The sequence below is a fragment of the Halichoerus grypus genome, chromosome X (assembly GCF_964656455.1).
Source record: "Halichoerus grypus chromosome X, mHalGry1.hap1.1, whole genome shotgun sequence".
Classification (NCBI taxonomy): Eukaryota; Metazoa; Chordata; class Mammalia; order Carnivora; family Phocidae; genus Halichoerus; species Halichoerus grypus.
In genome coordinates this window covers 41,072,573-41,089,577 of record NC_135727.1, presented here as the reverse complement: position 1 = coordinate 41,089,577, position 17,005 = coordinate 41,072,573, and the positions used below count along the sequence as shown (strand labels likewise).

The following is a 17,005-nucleotide window of genomic DNA, read 5'->3' as shown; positions in this document are numbered from 1 at the left end:
GGACCTTATTAGGGAAAGAGGCGGACAGACATCATGTGGGTCGCGTTCCCAGCTATCGCACAGCACATGGTAGGTAGCCAGTGAGTATTTGTTGAACGAGTGCAAGTCAACAGTCGAATATGTAACAGCAAATTGTGAGAAGTGCCAGGAATTGAAAACAGGAAATGATAGAATAGGGGAGAGAGAGAAAAAAAAACGCTGCACAGAAGGCCTGTCTGAGAAAGTGGACACTTAAACCGAGACCTGAAGGATGAGGATGAGGCAGCCATGCCCAAACTGGAGGTGTGAGCATTCTAGAAGAGGGAACAGTATGGGTAAAGGCTCGGGGGGAAAAGCCTGACGTGTTTCCGTGGGAAGACCACAGTGAGCGAGGGGAAAAGAGATCTGATGAAAAGCGGCAAGACACAAAGCAGAGGAAGTAGGGAGGATGGATTTTATTCTAAGTGCAGTGAGAAGTCACTGGAGGGCTTTCAGCAGGGAGTTATGTAATCTGATTTGTATTTTTTTTTTTTTTTAATCTGGCTGTCGTGGTAAGACAGTTGTGGGAACGAGAGTGGAAGCAAGGACACCAGTTAGGAGCCGCAAAAACATCTATGGGAGCCGATGGTTGTTTGGACTAAGGTGGCTGTGGTAAAAGTCAGTGAAGTCAGGATACACTTTGGCGATAGAACGGACAGACTTTCTGACAGACTGGATGTGGGGACTACAAAAGAGGAAATTTAAGGATGACTTCCAGGTTTCTAGCTTATGTGACTGGGTGGGTGGAGGTGCCATTTTCTAAAATGAGGAAAACTGGGGGAAGGAACAGTCCTAGGGTGTGTGTGTCACTGTTTATTTTTAACACATTTTATTTGAAATGCCTGTGAGACATGTAAATGTAAATGCCAAGTAGGCAGCTATATATTTGAATCTAGAGCTTTCTAATAGGAAGACAGGACAAGGAAGTTTGTGATAAAAAGCCTTGCGACACAAAACTTACGTGTTCAAAGAAAACATTATGACTGCCTGGGTTAATGGGGGGAACTTGGGCGGGGGAAAGGTTGACATTTGAGCCAAAGGAAAGATGATGAGGGAGAACGTTCCAGGTAAAAGGAACGGAATAGCAAAGGTGGAGGAGAAAATCTCCAGGCAGGTTTGGAAACTGAGAAACAGTGCAGCTTAGATGGAATGAGGTTTGTGTTTGGAATGTTAAAAGAGGAGTCTGGAGAGCACAGGGACGGCCACGGGGGTCTCTGTACCACGCTTGCTCGGAAACTGGGAGCACTAGCATGTCTCTGAGCAGAGGCATAACCTGGGGAGGTCATTGAAAGCAATTTCGTGACAGTGGGTAGAGTGGATGGAAGGAGTGTGAACAGGAGGAAAGCGAGGCCAGTTAAGAGCCGATTTCAATTTTCCAGGCATGAGCTAATAAGGGCCTAAATGGATTGTGGGAATGAAAAGTTAAAGTGTAAATAGGAGGGACATTTGAAAGGACAGTTACGATCCTGTGAACCTAACTGGACAGCCAGGAGGAGGCACCCACTTTTTTCTTCTGCTGTCTTTTGCCTCCACACTACATAAGCTCTGGTAAGGCTGGGGGACACTTTTGAATCTCTCCACCGTGGCTTTTAACATTGGTTCAGGGGCCTCCCGCTGGTGTGGTTTCACCGCAAATAGGTATGAGAGGTAGGTCCGGCGTCGCAGTACACGGACTCGCACACCTAACTTGCTGGAAGCAGCGGTACGGGGCTGGGCCTAGAAAATGGGCCGAGAGCAAGCACTAGGAAAGAGGAGTTACATTTTTCCAACTTTTTTCTTTTTTCAACTTTTTTCCCCCAACTTTTTTCTTTTTAAAACCCAGTTGCCCATATTCCTTCCTGCTTTGCTCCTCACTCACCCAACGTGCGCGCGCATGCGCGCGCGCGCGCGCGCGCGCGCGCACACACACACACACACACACACACACACAGGCACACACCACTCACACATGCTCACTCTCCCCCTCAGGCTGAACCTTCAATGCTCCGAATTTTTTTCCATATTGTCCATATCTGTGCCAAGTCCCAGCTTTTCACAGCTCCCTTCTGAAGAATAAGTATCATTGAGAGGATAGCTGAAAATGCCGCCCCCCCCCCCCCCCGCTTCTCAGTAATATTTATATTTATTTAGACAACGGGGGCCTTCAATATCCTAGTCCAAATGTCCCGCATGAAAACTAACCAGGCTGCAGGCTAGAGGTGCGGGGCGGTGAGGGCCCGGGGGCGGGGGCAACTGTCAGCACTCATTCTGATGCTGAAGCCTGGCTCGGACGTCCCCTCCCCGGCCTTACGGTCTCCCAGGAAGACCTGTGATGGGCCTCCTCTCCAAGGAGGTAAAAGAAGCTTGGGAGAGTCTTCCAAAGTAACTCTGCAGGGGAAAACAGAATATCCGAAACATTCTTCTGCACTACCTGATCTATTGCGATTGCTTGATCCCACCCCCACCCCCATCCCCTGTGATTCTTTCTCCTTTACTTCTTCTTTTTCACTGCTGGTATATCTTTATGTGTTCATTGTTCAATATCTTGTGAAGAGTACCTTGAACTCTTTGGAGAGTACGTGCTATATAAATATAATAAAGCAATGGATAAACAAAATGTCTACTTTTACAAGAGTGTAGGTTTTACAATTTCTGATAATATGAGACCAACCCCTTACTCAGCACTAGCCTGAGGAAGTAGGTAGGTGGTGAATTGTGAAGGGTATCAAACAGATCTCCCTGCTCTAAAAGAGCTCCCCCACTTCCTGAAATCCCAGTTTGGTGGCACATATTTTTTGAATTTGAGCCCTGAAGATTTTTTTTTTTCAAGAATTCCTTATTGACATGCAAATGCCATGTGAGCGTGAGTAGATGGGTCATGATTTAACCTCAGGTCCATTTACATTAACCCATCACTTCTACCAAACGTCTTTTTCACATTCCAGCTTTTTCCACGCTTTTGTTCATGCTATTCTTCCAGAGGTAATGCTAAATATAACATGAACTGTAAATATAAAATTACCTTATATGTTCAACGGAGTCTCTCAACTGATATCTGAATCCAAACCTACTCATTCTTTTTAAAAACAATTTATTTTTTCCAATGTAAGAAGAATAATGGGTTTATTATAGAAAATTTGAAAAAGGCAGGAAGATAGCAAGAAGAAAAAAATATCAACCATAATCCTACCCCCTAAAGAACCACCACTGTCACCATTGTTGACAGTGTGGTCATACTCGTTCTTGAAACAAATCTTAGTTTAGGTCCCATTTCTGATGTGATGCCTTCCTTCAACTGCCTCCCCCAGAACTTCTCTATCATGTTTGTACCACTCACTTGTAACAGTTAGTTAACTTGGTGTGTGTCCTGCACTTCCAACTAGGTTATTAGATCCTTGAAGGCTGCAACCATGAATTATACTTCTTAATTTATCCCCAAACATCTACCACATTGGACCCAGTATTTGCCGACTCATTTAACCTAAATGAATACAAACCATTTCAGAAAGGATATAAAACAGGCCAAATTGTCTACATCATGAAAATTAAAGCTTTCAGGTCACCTGGCTTGGTGACTATTGCTTTTCTGTTCCTGGAACTCCCGAAAGCCTATTAACTAGCCTCCTTCTCCACACCAAAACTGAATAAGAAGCAGACTGAGTGAGAGCCAGGATTTACTCAAAGATTCTCTATATAAGGCATAAAGGTGAGAGAGAGAGAGAGAGAAAGGGAGGGGGCGGAGAGGGGGAGAGGGAGAGAGAGGAAGGGAGGAGAGAAGACAAGACAAGAGTAGGGTAGAGTAGGGTAGGGTAGGGTATAGAAGGGTATATAGAGTATATAGTCCGGTGCTCAATCCAGTATGTGATTTGCCTCCAGCACCGTATACAGGATCCCATCCACTTGCTCTGAGTCAAACCCGATCTCACGAAGCTCCAAGTGAGGGAGGACAGAAGTAAGGAGATAGCTGACGTGGATACGCAGCCGCGTAAGCTTTGCCAAAGCCCTGTATGATGGAGTGAGGGGGCAGAAGAGATGACATGAAGTCATTAGCCAACAGAACAAAATGAAGCTCCTTAAAAATGGGCCTACGTCTCTCAACAATGATGTGTCCATTAGCTAGACAGAAAGAAGAAAGCACGGTGCCACCAAGCACAGGGAGACTGACTGCAGCTCTCTAAGCAATTCCTCGATCCTTGGTGGCCTATAAATTAATTAAGGCTTCCTCCCTTAGCTATGGCCAGTCACTGGGGGTCCTAAGGGATGCTTCCCATTAGCACTCCCAAGCTGATAACTAAACCCTGGGAATTAACCTTTCTAGGTCATCTCCCTCTGGGGTCCGGTAGGAGACCTGAGCCTTCTGCAGCACTTCCAGGTGCGTCTCTGTCTCCTTCAGTTTCTCTTTGAGTTCCTGCTTTTCTTCCTTGGTCCTCTCCAGCTCAGCTTTCAGAATCTGGAATTCGGCTTGGCGATAGCCCATGTGCTTCTTGCTCCAGTACAAGCCTTCCGTCTCCTGGGCGGTGTAGGTCCCCAGCTCGCTCTGGACTTTCTTGAACTCAGAATGCCAGTGATTCCTCTCCTGCTCCAGCTCCTCCACCTGCAGCCCAAGAAACAGAAATTCAATGAGCCCCGCATGCTAGGCGCGCGCTGAAACGGGTCCCTGATACATTCACTCCGCGGTTCCTCCGTACACGTTCCACTCAGGGCCCAGCGCGATCCCCAGACAGGGGCGGGAAGCCCACTCGGGGGCATTCAATCTGAGACACCACACAGAACGAGTCGATGGCTTCTGCTGTGTAAAGGCCTCAGAGCAGGAAACGGTCAAGAGCCGCGACTCTCTGGTCTCTTGGTTAAAAGGATCTCTTATTCCCAGTGGAAAGGTGTTGCCCTAACCTTTTGCTGGAACAAGTTCCGCTCAGCCAAAACGCGTTCCAGTTTTTCGGTGGTTCTTTTCAGTTCTTCCAGCTCTCTTTGGTTCTTCATCTTTGGCGTACTGCGCCCTCCGCTCTCCTCATAACCTCGGCCCTTCTCCCCAGCGGCTGTGGCAGGGGGGGGACCAGGGGCCACGGAGGAATAAGGCACCGGGCTCCAGGATTCCACTGTTTTTCTCCTCTCAGCCAGCTCCTCTCTGTTAAAAGGGATCAGCTGAATGGGAGCTCCTGAATCTCTAACGCCTTTTGCAACACCCACAACGGCTACAAAAGGTCCCTTGTTTACTTCCTCCTTGTTTACGTTTGTGCTGCCTCTGTTAGATTCTTCTGCTACCAATCTTGGCATCTGATCTTCTAATTCTTCAGGGAGCAGGGACCCCTGGTGTTGGTCCTGGGCCCCTGAATACAGGACTGACACCTCCCTACTCTGACTGGTATTCTTGCTTGCGTCTGGGTATTCTGGAGAAAGGTACGGTGGTGTGCTTCTCTCGGAACTGGATTTATCATGGCTGTTCTCCCCTTCTGGGTAGGCGACAGGTGCCTCCACCCTCCTGTAAGGGCCAGGCATGGAATAATCTAGAGGAGGTGTTGTCATCTCATTCTGGAGCCTTCTTCGTTTCTCCACCGGCTCCTCTCCCAGGATCCATTTGTACTTACTGCAAGAAGAGGGAATTAAATGTTAAACTGTCAAAATACAAGCTAGGTATATTCTGATCCTATGGAGCCTCTCTCCAAACTTCCCGCATTTAAAACTGACTCTAGCTGTTATCCACAGATCATTTCGGGTTAGGAAAATACAACTCTACCCCCGAACTCCAAACCCTTCCCTCATGCACCTTGCTGAGATATCAACTAGTCTGAATGGAGAGATGAAATCAAAAGGTACGAGAGTCAGTGTCTGGATATAACAAGACCAAGTTGATCTTGGTAAGAATTCTGAAAATAGGATTGAAACCAGCCTGACTTGGAAGTTTCCAAAATGCAAGGAAAAGCAGCAAAACAACCACACACACACACACACACACACACACACACACACACACACACAATCCCCTAACACGAGAATGGAAAAAAAGGTCATAAAAAGCCTAGTAGAGTATGTGGAGGAAAGCTGAGCCAGCTTGTTAATTTTAAAGTGTCACAAAAACCTCCCAGCATCAAAGACTTAGGCACATTTTTTATATTGCAACAGAACACCATGCAGTTCCTTTGCCAGCCAACCGGACTGTGGCTATTGCCCATTATTCACTTGTAAAAGTTAATTAAAACACAGGGCCCTAGTCAGAATCAAACAAGTGGAATCGGCCAATTCGAGTCATTTCCCTCTTAGGGCAAAGGAACTCCCCTCTGTCAGGGCAAACAAGCACTCCCTCATTTCATCAGGAAAGTGCAGGAGAGTAAGCGCAAATCGCCTTCCATTTCTGGCTGCTATATGCACTAAGTGTTGAAGGAACTAATGAAATGACTGGCGCCTGTGAAATCCACAGACAATTTGAAATCCTGCAGTAGGATGGGACACCTCCCCCCCCCCAGCTCATTTTTACCCCTGTAACTATTTTGTCCTCCCTGCAGAAAACCCAGAAATTTCAAGGTTAAAACCAAATTTCAAATTTTCAATGAGAAAGAGTCAAGCATGTTATCTATCAGCCACCTCACAGTATTTCAAGGCTGCCCACTTTTCTCTGCAAGTTCTGAGAATGTCTGTAAGACATCTCAAACCTTAGCTTCTCACAGCCCCCTGAATGTTCTTCGAAACTAGTGTTCACCCAGAAATAAAACTGGTCTGCCTCCTCATAGGTCTTGCTGTGTCAACCTTAGTGGGAAAGCAAAAGTATTTAGGGCCAATGTGAGAACAAATGTATTCATCTAGAACAGGGCCACTGCAGAGGGTCCCATTTAGCTGTGGTGTGGAGGAAGAGAGTCAGTCACTTCGGAGGGATGAAGGAAGGGTATGTGATACCAGATAGCGACACTAAACTTCTGTGAAAGGCAATTAGAGTCAAATCATCTGCCTTCTCTTTGTTTTCCCACCTCCAAGGGTTCTGTCCTTATTTCTCTCCCCATATTTCTTTTCTTTGGTAATCTCATACCACCTCTTGGCTATAACCTCTGGTCATTCTTCCAGCCCTGATCTCTACTGAATTTCCAGTTGCCCAGCACACATTCCTTCCTCGTGGTCCCACTGGTGTCTCAGGATGTAGAAAACTGGCCTTCCGTTGTCAAGGTCAAACCTGTTTCCTCTCCTATGTCCCATTTGTGTTATGACACCAGCAAACTCTCAGTATTCTTACCTAGTTCTACTACTATCAGTACTCAGGTTTGACCTCACGTTCCCTCTCCTGAGCTCTTGCAATGGCTTCCCCCAGTCTCCCCTTCTCTCACCTCCAGACTGCCCGCTGCCAAGTTAATAATCTTCCCAAGGTGTTGCCCTGATTGTGTTACACCCTTATTTGAAATCTTTATTTATTGCTCCCCACAACATGAAAGCTCAAATGCCTTAGCTTGGTATTCCATTCCCAAACGTAAGAAACGTTTATTGAGCACCTACTCTGCCAGACAGTGTGATAAGCGCTTAATGTGTTATGGTCTCATTCAGTTTTCCCAACAACCCCAAGGTAAGTGGTATGTTTATGTGCATTTGTTAAAGAGGATGCTCAGACATAGAGAAGTTAACTTTCTCAAGGTCATGTGGCTAGTCAGGGGCAGGGCTGGGACATCGCTGGGCCCCAGCTTTCTATCTCATTACTTCCCTTCAAAAACACCAGCCGAAAGAAATGCCTATGATTTCTCATGCTGCTTCTTTTGATTGGAATGCCCTTCTCCTACCCAACACCACGCATCTAAGACTGGCTCAAGTGCTACTTCTGACTTCCTACCGCACCTTAGCACTCGATTATAATATACATCGCTTTTTACCGTGTGCGTGTGTGTGTGTCTCGTAAGTTCCCTCCTAAAGTACTAAAGTATAAGCTCCTTGACAGAAGAGAGCTTAACTAACTGCTGGATGGGAAGGAAGGGACAAAACTTTGCACAGAAGAGGAAATCAGAAAGAAACTATCGTGTGAATGAGAGAAAAAGAAGTGGATTTTACTTAGTGGCTCTAGAAGTACCTACTAGCTCTGTAAGTAAAGGTCTGGTTCTTCCCTTTAGGGATTGATTCTTACTCCAGGCCTGTATTCACTCATTTAGTAAGGACTGATTGTGGGTTTATACACCAGGAATTCTTTTCCAACTATATAACTAGTTTCTTCTCATTTTCTTTTTTTTTTAAGATTTTATTTACTTATTTGAGAGAGAGAGAGAGTGCATGCAAGAGAGAGCATAAGCAGGGGAAGTTGCAGAGGGAGAGGGAGAAGCAGACTCCCCACCGATTCGGGACTCGATCCCAGGACTCCAGGATCATGACCTGAGCTGAAGGCAGACACTTAACCGACTGAGCCACCCAGGCGTCCCATCTTCTCATTTTCTTTCTTTTTGTCATACTCCTCAATTGTCTGTCTGCAGAGGAGCCAGCTGATATTTTGATAGGAGACCATCGAATCTGTAGCTCGTTGGGGGAATACTGCCATCTTAACATTTTATCTTTTTTTTAAAATAAAATCTTTTTTTTTAAAGATTTTATTTATTTATTTGACAGAGAGACACAGCGAGAGAGGGAATACAAGCAGGGGGAGTGGGAGAGGGAGAAGCAGGCTTCCTGCGGAGCAGGGAGCCCGATGCGGGGCTTGATCCCAGGACCCTGGGATCATGTCCTGAGCCGAAGGCAGACGCTTAACGACTGAGCCACCCAGATGCCCCAACACTGTATCTTCTGATCCATAAACACGACATGCCTTTCCATTTATTCAGGTCTTCTTTAATCTCATTCAATAATATTTTATAGTTTGCAGTTTACAAGGTGTCCTTGCACTTCTGTTAAATTTATTCCTAAAGACTTCATTTTTGAAGCTACTGTAAATGGAATCATTTTACTGTTTTCTTCAATTTTTTAGTGGCTATTTATTTATTTGAAGTATGGTTAACATACAGTGCTCTATTAGCTTCAGGTGTACAATATAGTGATTCAACAGTTCTATCTATTACTCAGTGCTCATCACCATAAGTGTACTCTTAATCCCCTTTATCTATTTCACCCATCCCCCCATACACCTCCCCTTTGGCAACCACCAGTTTGTTCTCTTTATTTAACAGTCTGTTTTTTTGTTTGATTCTTTTTTTTCTTTGCCTCTTGTTTTCTCTTTGTTCGCTTGTTTTGTTTCTTAAAGTCCACATACGAGTGAAATCATATGGTATTTGTCTCTTTTTATCTGACATTTCACTTAGCATTATACCCTCTAGTGTTGCAAATGGCAAGATGTCATTCTTTTTATGGCGGAGTAATACTCCACTGTGTGTGTGTGTACACAACATCTTCCTTATCTATTCATCTATCAATGAACACTTGGGCTGCTTCCATATCTTGGCTATTGTAAATAATGCTGCAGTAAACATAGGGCTGCATATGATCTATTCAAATTAGTGTTTTCATTTTCTTTCGGTAAATACCAGCAGTGGGGTTACTGGATCAAATGGTAATTCTATTTTCAACTTTTTGAGGAACCTCCATACTCTTTTCCAGAGTGGCTGCACCAGTTTGCATTCCCACCAACAGTGAGAGAGGGTTCCCCTTTCTCCACATCCTCACCAACACCTGTTGTTTCTTGTGTTGTTGATTTTAGCCATTCTGGCAGGTATGAGGTGGTATCTCATTCTAGTTTTAATTTGCCTTTTCCTGATGATCAGTGATGTTGACCATCTTTTCATGTGTCTGTTGGCTATTTGTATGAGAAATGTCTATTCAGGCCCTTTGCCCATTTTTTAACCAAATTTTTTTCTGGTTTTTTTTTTATGTTGTGTTAAGTTCTTTATATATTTTGGATATTAACGCCTTATTTGACATATAATTTGCGAACATCTTCTCCCATTCAGTAGGTTGCTTTGCCATTTTGTTGATGGTCTCCTTCACTATGCAAAAGCTTTTTATTTTGTTATTTAATTTCCACATATTGTGAATTTCCTAAATTTCCTTCTGTTGTTGATTTCTACTTTAATTCCATTGGGACTGGAGTACATCTTTTGTATGCTAGAAATCCTTTCAATTTATTGAAGCTTGTTTTCTGGTGTAACATACGGTCTATCCTGCAGAAGATTCCACGTACATTTGAGAAGAATATGAAGTGTTCTACACATTTCTGCTAGGTCCAGTTGGTTTATGGCATTCTTCAAATCTTCTGTTTCCTTGTTGATCTTCTACCCATAATGGAAGGTGGGCCATTGAAGTCTTATTGATACCTATTTCTTCTGTCAATTCTGTCTGCTTTTGCTTCATATATTTGGGGGGCTCTATTTGTTAGGTCCACATATAGGCATAATTATTACATCTTCCTGATGAACTCTGTCATTATAAAATGTCCCGTGTAATATCTAGTAACATTTTTTGTTTAAAGTCTGTTTTGTCTGATATTAGTGTAAGCACTCCAGCTCTCTTATGGTTGCTGTTTGCATGGTTTATTTGCTTCCACTCTTTTATTTTCAACCGATTTGTATCTTTGAATCTAAAGCATATCTCCTGTATATATGGATATTAAAGAAAAATCCAATCTGGTATTTTCTGTCTTCTGATTGGATAGTTTGAACTAGTTGTATTTAATGTTATTATTGAGATGACAGAATTTACATCTGCTATTTAGCTTGCTGTGTTCTATATGTGCCATGCCTTCTTTGTTCCTTTCTTCTTCTACTGTTCCTCTTTTCATATTATACGGATATTTTCTGGTTTAGCATTTACAAATCTAACAACACACTGCTATCATTATTACTTTATGTAATGTTATATCTTTTGAGGAAGCTGAGAGAAGAAAGCAGAGCAATTCCATATTTATAATGCTTATAGAATTTCCTAGATCAACCTTATTTTTCCATTGAAAATTTTCTTCATTTCTTATTATGGTGTTATCTCCTTACTCCAGTACTGCTTTGCTCCCACTCACCTCCTTTGTGCTGTTATTGTCAAACATTTCACATCTGTGGATGAGCCCAACAATGAAGTTGTACACATATATAAAATTATATACAAACATACACATATTGTTTTATGAAATTATTCTTTAAATTAACTTAGTTAAGAATAGAAACAGGAGGGGGCACCTGGGTGGCTCAGTCAGTTAAACATCTGCCTTCGGCTCAGGTCATGATCCTGGGGTCCTGGGACTGAGCCCCATGGGCTCCCTGCACAGTGGGGAGTCTGCTTCTCCCTCTGTCCCTCCACTGCTCATGCTCTCTCTCTCTCTCAAATAAATAAAATCTTAAAAAAAAAAGGAATAGAAACAGGAAAAAATGCCATTATATTGTCTTTTATAATGAATTAGTTACCACTGCCAGTACTCGTTTTTTCATGTGAATTTGAATTACTATCTGGTATCACTTGCTTTCAGCCTGAAGAACTCCCTTTAGTATTTCTTGAAAGGGAGTTTTGCTAGAAACAAATTCCATCTGCTTTTATTTATCTGGGAAATGTATTATTTCACCTTCATTTTCTAAAGAGAGTTTTACTGGATTTAAGATTCTTGCTTGACACTCTTTCTTCTTTTACTACCTTGAATATGTGATCCGACTGCCCTCTGGTCTACACTGTTTTTGTTGGTTGGTTGGCTGGTTGGTTGGTTTGTAGTTTCAGAGGTAGAATTTAGTGATGCATCAGTTACAAATAACACCCAGTGCTCATTCCATCAAGTGCCCTCCTTCATGCCCATCACCCAGTTATCCCTTCCTTATAATGGCTGCCTTGAGGTCTTTGTCTGCTAAATCCAACATCTGGGTCTCTTAAAGAGCAGTTTCTATTATCTGCTTCTTTTTGTCTCCTATGTACAGGTCACACTTTCCTGTTTCTTTGCATGTCTCATAATTTTTTTTTGCTGCCAACTGGCTATTTTATCCTTTTAAAGACTTTTTTTTTTTTTTAATTTTAAAGTAATCTCTACAGCCAGCGGAGGGCTCAAACTGACAACCGTGAGATCAAGAGTCGCACGCTCCTCCAACCAAGCCAGCCAGGCGCCCTGACAGTTGGATGTTTTAGGTAACACAGCACAGCCACTCTGGTTACTGCTCCCATCTCCCTGAGTGGTTGACGTCGTTGTTTGCTTGGTTGTTTATTTAGTGACTTGGCTGAAGAAATCTGAGCAGGAATATCGGAGGCTGTATACTGTAGAGGAAACAGATTTCTTGGTTTTTCCTCTTACCTGGCAACCTAGGGGTCAGCCCTGGGTCAGCATAGGCCACTGACTGGTCAAAGACTGTGCTTAAGCCCCCTGAGCCAGTTAGATTTTTACCCTCTCCCATTGGATGTATGTGTGGCTTGGAGGCTGCTATCACAGTTCAAGGAATCTGTTTCGGCCCCACATCCGGCCAGGCCATAGCGGCTTGGATTTTTCCCTCTCGAATCTCCTCTGAGAGGGCACAACTTTGAGCATGTACGCAGTCTTCCAGTCTATCAGGATATGTGTGATTTCTTTCTAAGCCTGGTTTCCTAGGACTTGTTCCTGGGTCAGAGAAGCTTATGAAAGGGCCAGTGGTTGGTCAGAGGCTGTGCGTAAGCCCTTAGTGCCAGTGAGGGCCCTGTCCTTTTGTTGTTTGATCTGCGTGAGGCTTGCGGACTGATTTAAAGTCCACTTCATGTCCTGGTCTGACTGCTCCTGAGTAAATGGAGCCTTGTGTTTATGCACAGCCTTCCTAATCCCAGGGCTGACTGTGATCCCAGGAGAGGTCTTTTTTGACTGGCTTTCTCCTTGGTTCTCTCTGTTACCAAACTTCTGACCTCTCAGCCATTTTGCTCGTTGTAATGTGTTATCACGGAGCTATGAGTGCCCTCTCAATTACTGCTCACCGAGATCTCCGTTATTTTTGACAATGCTTTTACGAATGGAATGCTCCATGATCTGTTCCACATAAAAGTCAGCTCCTTCTGGTAGAGCGAAGGAGCTCTTCATCTTTAAGGCCTCTTGCCCTAAGCAGAACCTCGGTGCCACTGTGCAGAAGTGGCATAAAAGAAAGAACATTTTCTTTATGAATGTGGATGCTGGGATATTTTTTTGGGCTTGCTGCTTCCGGCATGAACCTCTGCCCCATAAGCATGCTGGGGCTGGAGCAGCAGGAGTCCAGCATCGTCAGCACGCTGTCCCTGGGGGAGTGCCTCCTCCCTGAGTGGGGGCTGGGTGGGAGAAGAGAGACCTGGTCCTCCGGGTATGCCTGGAACAGAGCTTCAGCAAGACAGAACTAGGGGACACGAGAAATGTTGGGAGGCCTGTCCGACCCAGGTGAAACCACAGCTCTAGACTGGGAGCTAGGGAAAGAGGGAACCCGCAGCTTCTTGACCACACCCACCTGGACTGGAGCTCCCTGAGAAGTTTTTGTAAAATACAGCTTGGAGGGGGACGGAAGCAAGCTAAATGCTGAAGACTCTTGCGGTTGTCTCTGAGATTTCATAGATTTTCCTGAATGAATATTTATTTGCTGAATGCCTCTAGGACAATTTCCAGGAACTTCAAATGCTTGTTTAATAATATTTTCCAGTTAAATGGTTATTTGTTGGTGAAAGAGTCCATGACACTTCACATTTCTCCATTCTGGAAGTCTCTCTCATTAAAATGTTAATACTGGCTGCTGAACCCATCTTATTCACTTAGAAAATTGTTCTTCTGTTTTCTACCTTGTGTTTGTTGTTTTCAAATATTCCTTTAAACATATTAAAATGTCTGTCTTCCTCTCCTTCGACTATTATAGTGTAATTTGGATGGTTTCTGTTATCCTTTTAAAACATGAACTAAGGGGCGCCTGGGTGGCTCAGTCATTAAGCGTCTGCCTTTGGTTCGGGTCATGATCCCAAGGTCCTGGGATCGAGCCCCGCATCAGGCTCCCTGCTCCGCGGGAAGTCTGCTTCTCCCTCTCCCCCTCCCCCTGCTTGTGTTCCCTCTCTCGCTGTGTCTCTCTCTGTCAAATAAATAAATAAAATCTTTAAAAAATAATTAAAAAAATAATAAAACATGAACTATTTATCATTAGCCTTTGACATACAGTTTATTCAAGGGGTCTCTAAACATTTAAATAAATTACAGCTACTAATTCTCTCCTTTGTCCATACGCTAATGGATACTTTGGACCTTAAGTTTGTAACCACACATATGAGACCTAGCATGTATTGGGGATACTTACATGTATAACTTTGACTGCCATAAGCTCCTTCATTTCTGATCCCATCACCGCCTTAGAACATTGCCTTTCATACAGCAAGCACTCAAATATATGCAGTATGAATGAACAAAAAAGACTATTTCCTTTAACAGAAATAAGCTAAACGATTATGCCCGCTTGCATCCTGGCTGAACTCACCCTTCACTGCGCGTCTCCCCATCCCCTTGGCTAGTTTGTGAAACTCACAAAGCTATTTCCAATGACCCCTCGGGGGCCCCCGCTAGGTCATGTAACTTACCCCGCTAAAACTTTTAAAAAACTCTCTTGGATAGTGTGGGCTTTATTTTATCTAGAGTTGGAAAGCTATGCTACATGACCCAAGGACCCTTATCAGCTTCAGATTTTGATAATAACAAAGGAGACCTTTGTAACTCCTGACTAAATCTATTATTTCGTTAACATTGTTGTACCAAGAAAACCCTGTATATTTTACCAAACTCTTGTGTACCTTCATTTCTCCCTATGAAAAGGCGGACTCTTTGCACTCAATCTGAATCCCCTTATCCATGTAGCTTAAAATGACATCCTCAGCTTACTGAGCCTACATAAAATATGACATTAGCAACATCAATGATCACGTTATCTCTTTCCCTTGAAAGAATATTATTCTCAAATTTAAATTACACACAAATGATGCACTTTGCTTGTCCTCTATAGCCAAAACCCGAATCTGGATGTGGCCGTTCGGTAAATAATTCATACGGAAATCCCATGAAAGCCTGATGAAGTCTGCCACCCAATGGTTGTACTGCCATATTGCACACATTAAATACACACATACATGTATCAGCGTCTGTGACCTCCTTCAGGGGACTGGAAACCACTCTAGGGTAACAAAAGAAACACTGAAGAAAAAGGAAAAGACAGTGGTTGCAGCAGGGAAAGGGCAGTCTTCAAGAGCTACGACACCTTGAAATGCCAATGGCAATTTGGATGCATGGCCACCTCAAGGAGATCGAAGCAGAGAGACAAGAATGTGCTTCAAAAACACACAGCGCTTTACTGTATGTCCCTCCCCACCTACAACGGGAGTTGGAAAACTACGGGTGGGAACAGACTCAAATGAGACTCAAGGCCCTGAGACAGACTGGACTATATTTTGCTACACAGTTCAATCTTAGAAACGGCTCCTGCCACAGGACTCCGATTTCACATTAGTTACTGAGTGCTTCCTAGCTTCCAAGGCATCGTTCTAGGTGATCTCATACCAATTCTCATTTAATTCCTTTAGAGTTTTGTTAGTGTCGCTCCTAAAATAGCTTACTTCCTCTCGAAACCTTTTGTTCATGTTCAGGGGGGTCATGGGCTTCTCCCAATGTCTACAGGGCTTAATTGTGGAAGAATCACAGAATAGGGGACTTGGACACATGTTGAGATGTTTGTCTAGATGAGAAGCTGAAAAGACCCACCTAAAAAGCAAGACACAAGCAAAAGAATCAGTACCATTAGGGGGAAAAGCCAGGAGTCGTTTTTTGGGGGTTTTATTGTTTGTTTGTTTGTTTGTTTATCCTGTTATGTATATACCATCGCTTCTATCCTAGAATATATTAAGAAGATACCCCAAATGAAGACGGACAATGAAAAGTTCATAACCCATCATATAATAGTCACGTTACTGATGACTGCAGAAGTTTCTACTTTTAAAGAGCAACTCTGTACCTGCCTTATGGTTTGGCCCTGCCAGAAGTGAGAAGCATAGCAGAGAGGAGAAGGCATGTCCTAATTAGGAGTCCTGAGTTCCAGTCTCATGGTAGTAGAGGGGCAGTCATATCTTTCAACACTTCCAATACCCCTGTTATTTAAGAAAAAGAAAAGGTATGCGCCTTCCTGTTATAAAGACTAACAAAATTGTACCGACGAGGTGCTAGAAGATGGACAAGTGAAACCCAAAACTAAACTCATACTCACAATTGGCTCTAGGAGACAATGAACGAGAAGGCTTGCCTGATGGCACAAACTTCTAATAGTTATTTTTTATATGTGGCCAACATGTGCTAGGTCTATGGGGCCCCACGGGACCTCAATATTCCTAAGCTTAAGGAAAGAAAGAACGCTCATCTATGTAATATTACCTTACATTTGGATTGCACATTATGCTTTTCAAAGAGTTTTCACGCCCATTATTTCACTTAACACAGTTCCCAACATAACGTGAATACAAAATACATAAAAGAGTATTTGCCGGATGATTACCTCAAAAGAGAGAGAGAGACAGACAGACTTGACACAGCAGTTGTAATGTTGAAAAATTGCAAGTACACGCAACACACAATTCTATTACCCCCAAATCATGTTTCTCCATCTGAGGTCCATGCTAGGCCTTAGGAGAAACATAACCCGATAACCATCCCGACTTTACAGGAAAACGGACCCCGAGGCTTACTACTGACGACAGACTATGTTTTCTACCCACCTGGAAAACTGAAAAACACTGGAATCCAGAGGCTTAAGCTGAAGAGAAGGTGTCCTGCTTTCTTCTCCAACAGAGGGAGGCCGGCTAGGACTGTCCATTCCCTCGTATCCAATTGTCTTACTGTTCAATTCATCCATATCTTGAATAGCAGGGATCTTCAGTGGATTAGCAAATACCTAGCAAAGAAAGAAGCGATTCATAAAAATCCCAATTTCAAACAAAATACCAAAAGGATGAGTCAAATCCTTCTGATGCTAGGAGAAAACACTTGGCCAAATAAAAAGAAACTGGTTTCCTACACAAAACAAACAGCACGAGGTAATGTACACTAGACCACTGAACCCAGTTCAGTTATAACCTTATCGGCTGGACACCAACAGAC

At 43.5% G+C, this 17,005-nt stretch overlaps 1 protein-coding gene across 5 annotated transcripts in view; it reads right to left on the bottom strand.

Moving 5' to 3' along the window:
- Nucleotides 1–3,071: 3,071 nt before the first annotated feature.
- The window catches only part of MORC4 (MORC family CW-type zinc finger 4), a 51,464-nt gene continuing 37,530 nt past the window's right edge, over nucleotides 3,072–17,005 (bottom strand). For 4 of the 5 annotated variants that reach the window (XM_078065173.1, XM_078065176.1, XM_078065177.1 and 1 more), the window contains 4 exons: nucleotides 16,624–16,799; nucleotides 4,888–5,581; nucleotides 4,308–4,591; nucleotides 3,072–4,000 (listed from right to left, as the gene is read on the bottom strand). In XM_078065173.1, coding sequence (XP_077921299.1) covers nucleotides 3,847–4,000; nucleotides 4,308–4,591; nucleotides 4,888–5,581; nucleotides 16,624–16,799 — 1,308 coding nt within the window. In that variant the 3' untranslated portion in view covers nucleotides 3,072–3,846. The remainder of the gene's footprint in view (nucleotides 4,001–4,307; nucleotides 4,592–4,887; nucleotides 5,582–16,623; nucleotides 16,800–17,005) is intronic. The other variant, XM_078065174.1, reaches the window with a different exon arrangement.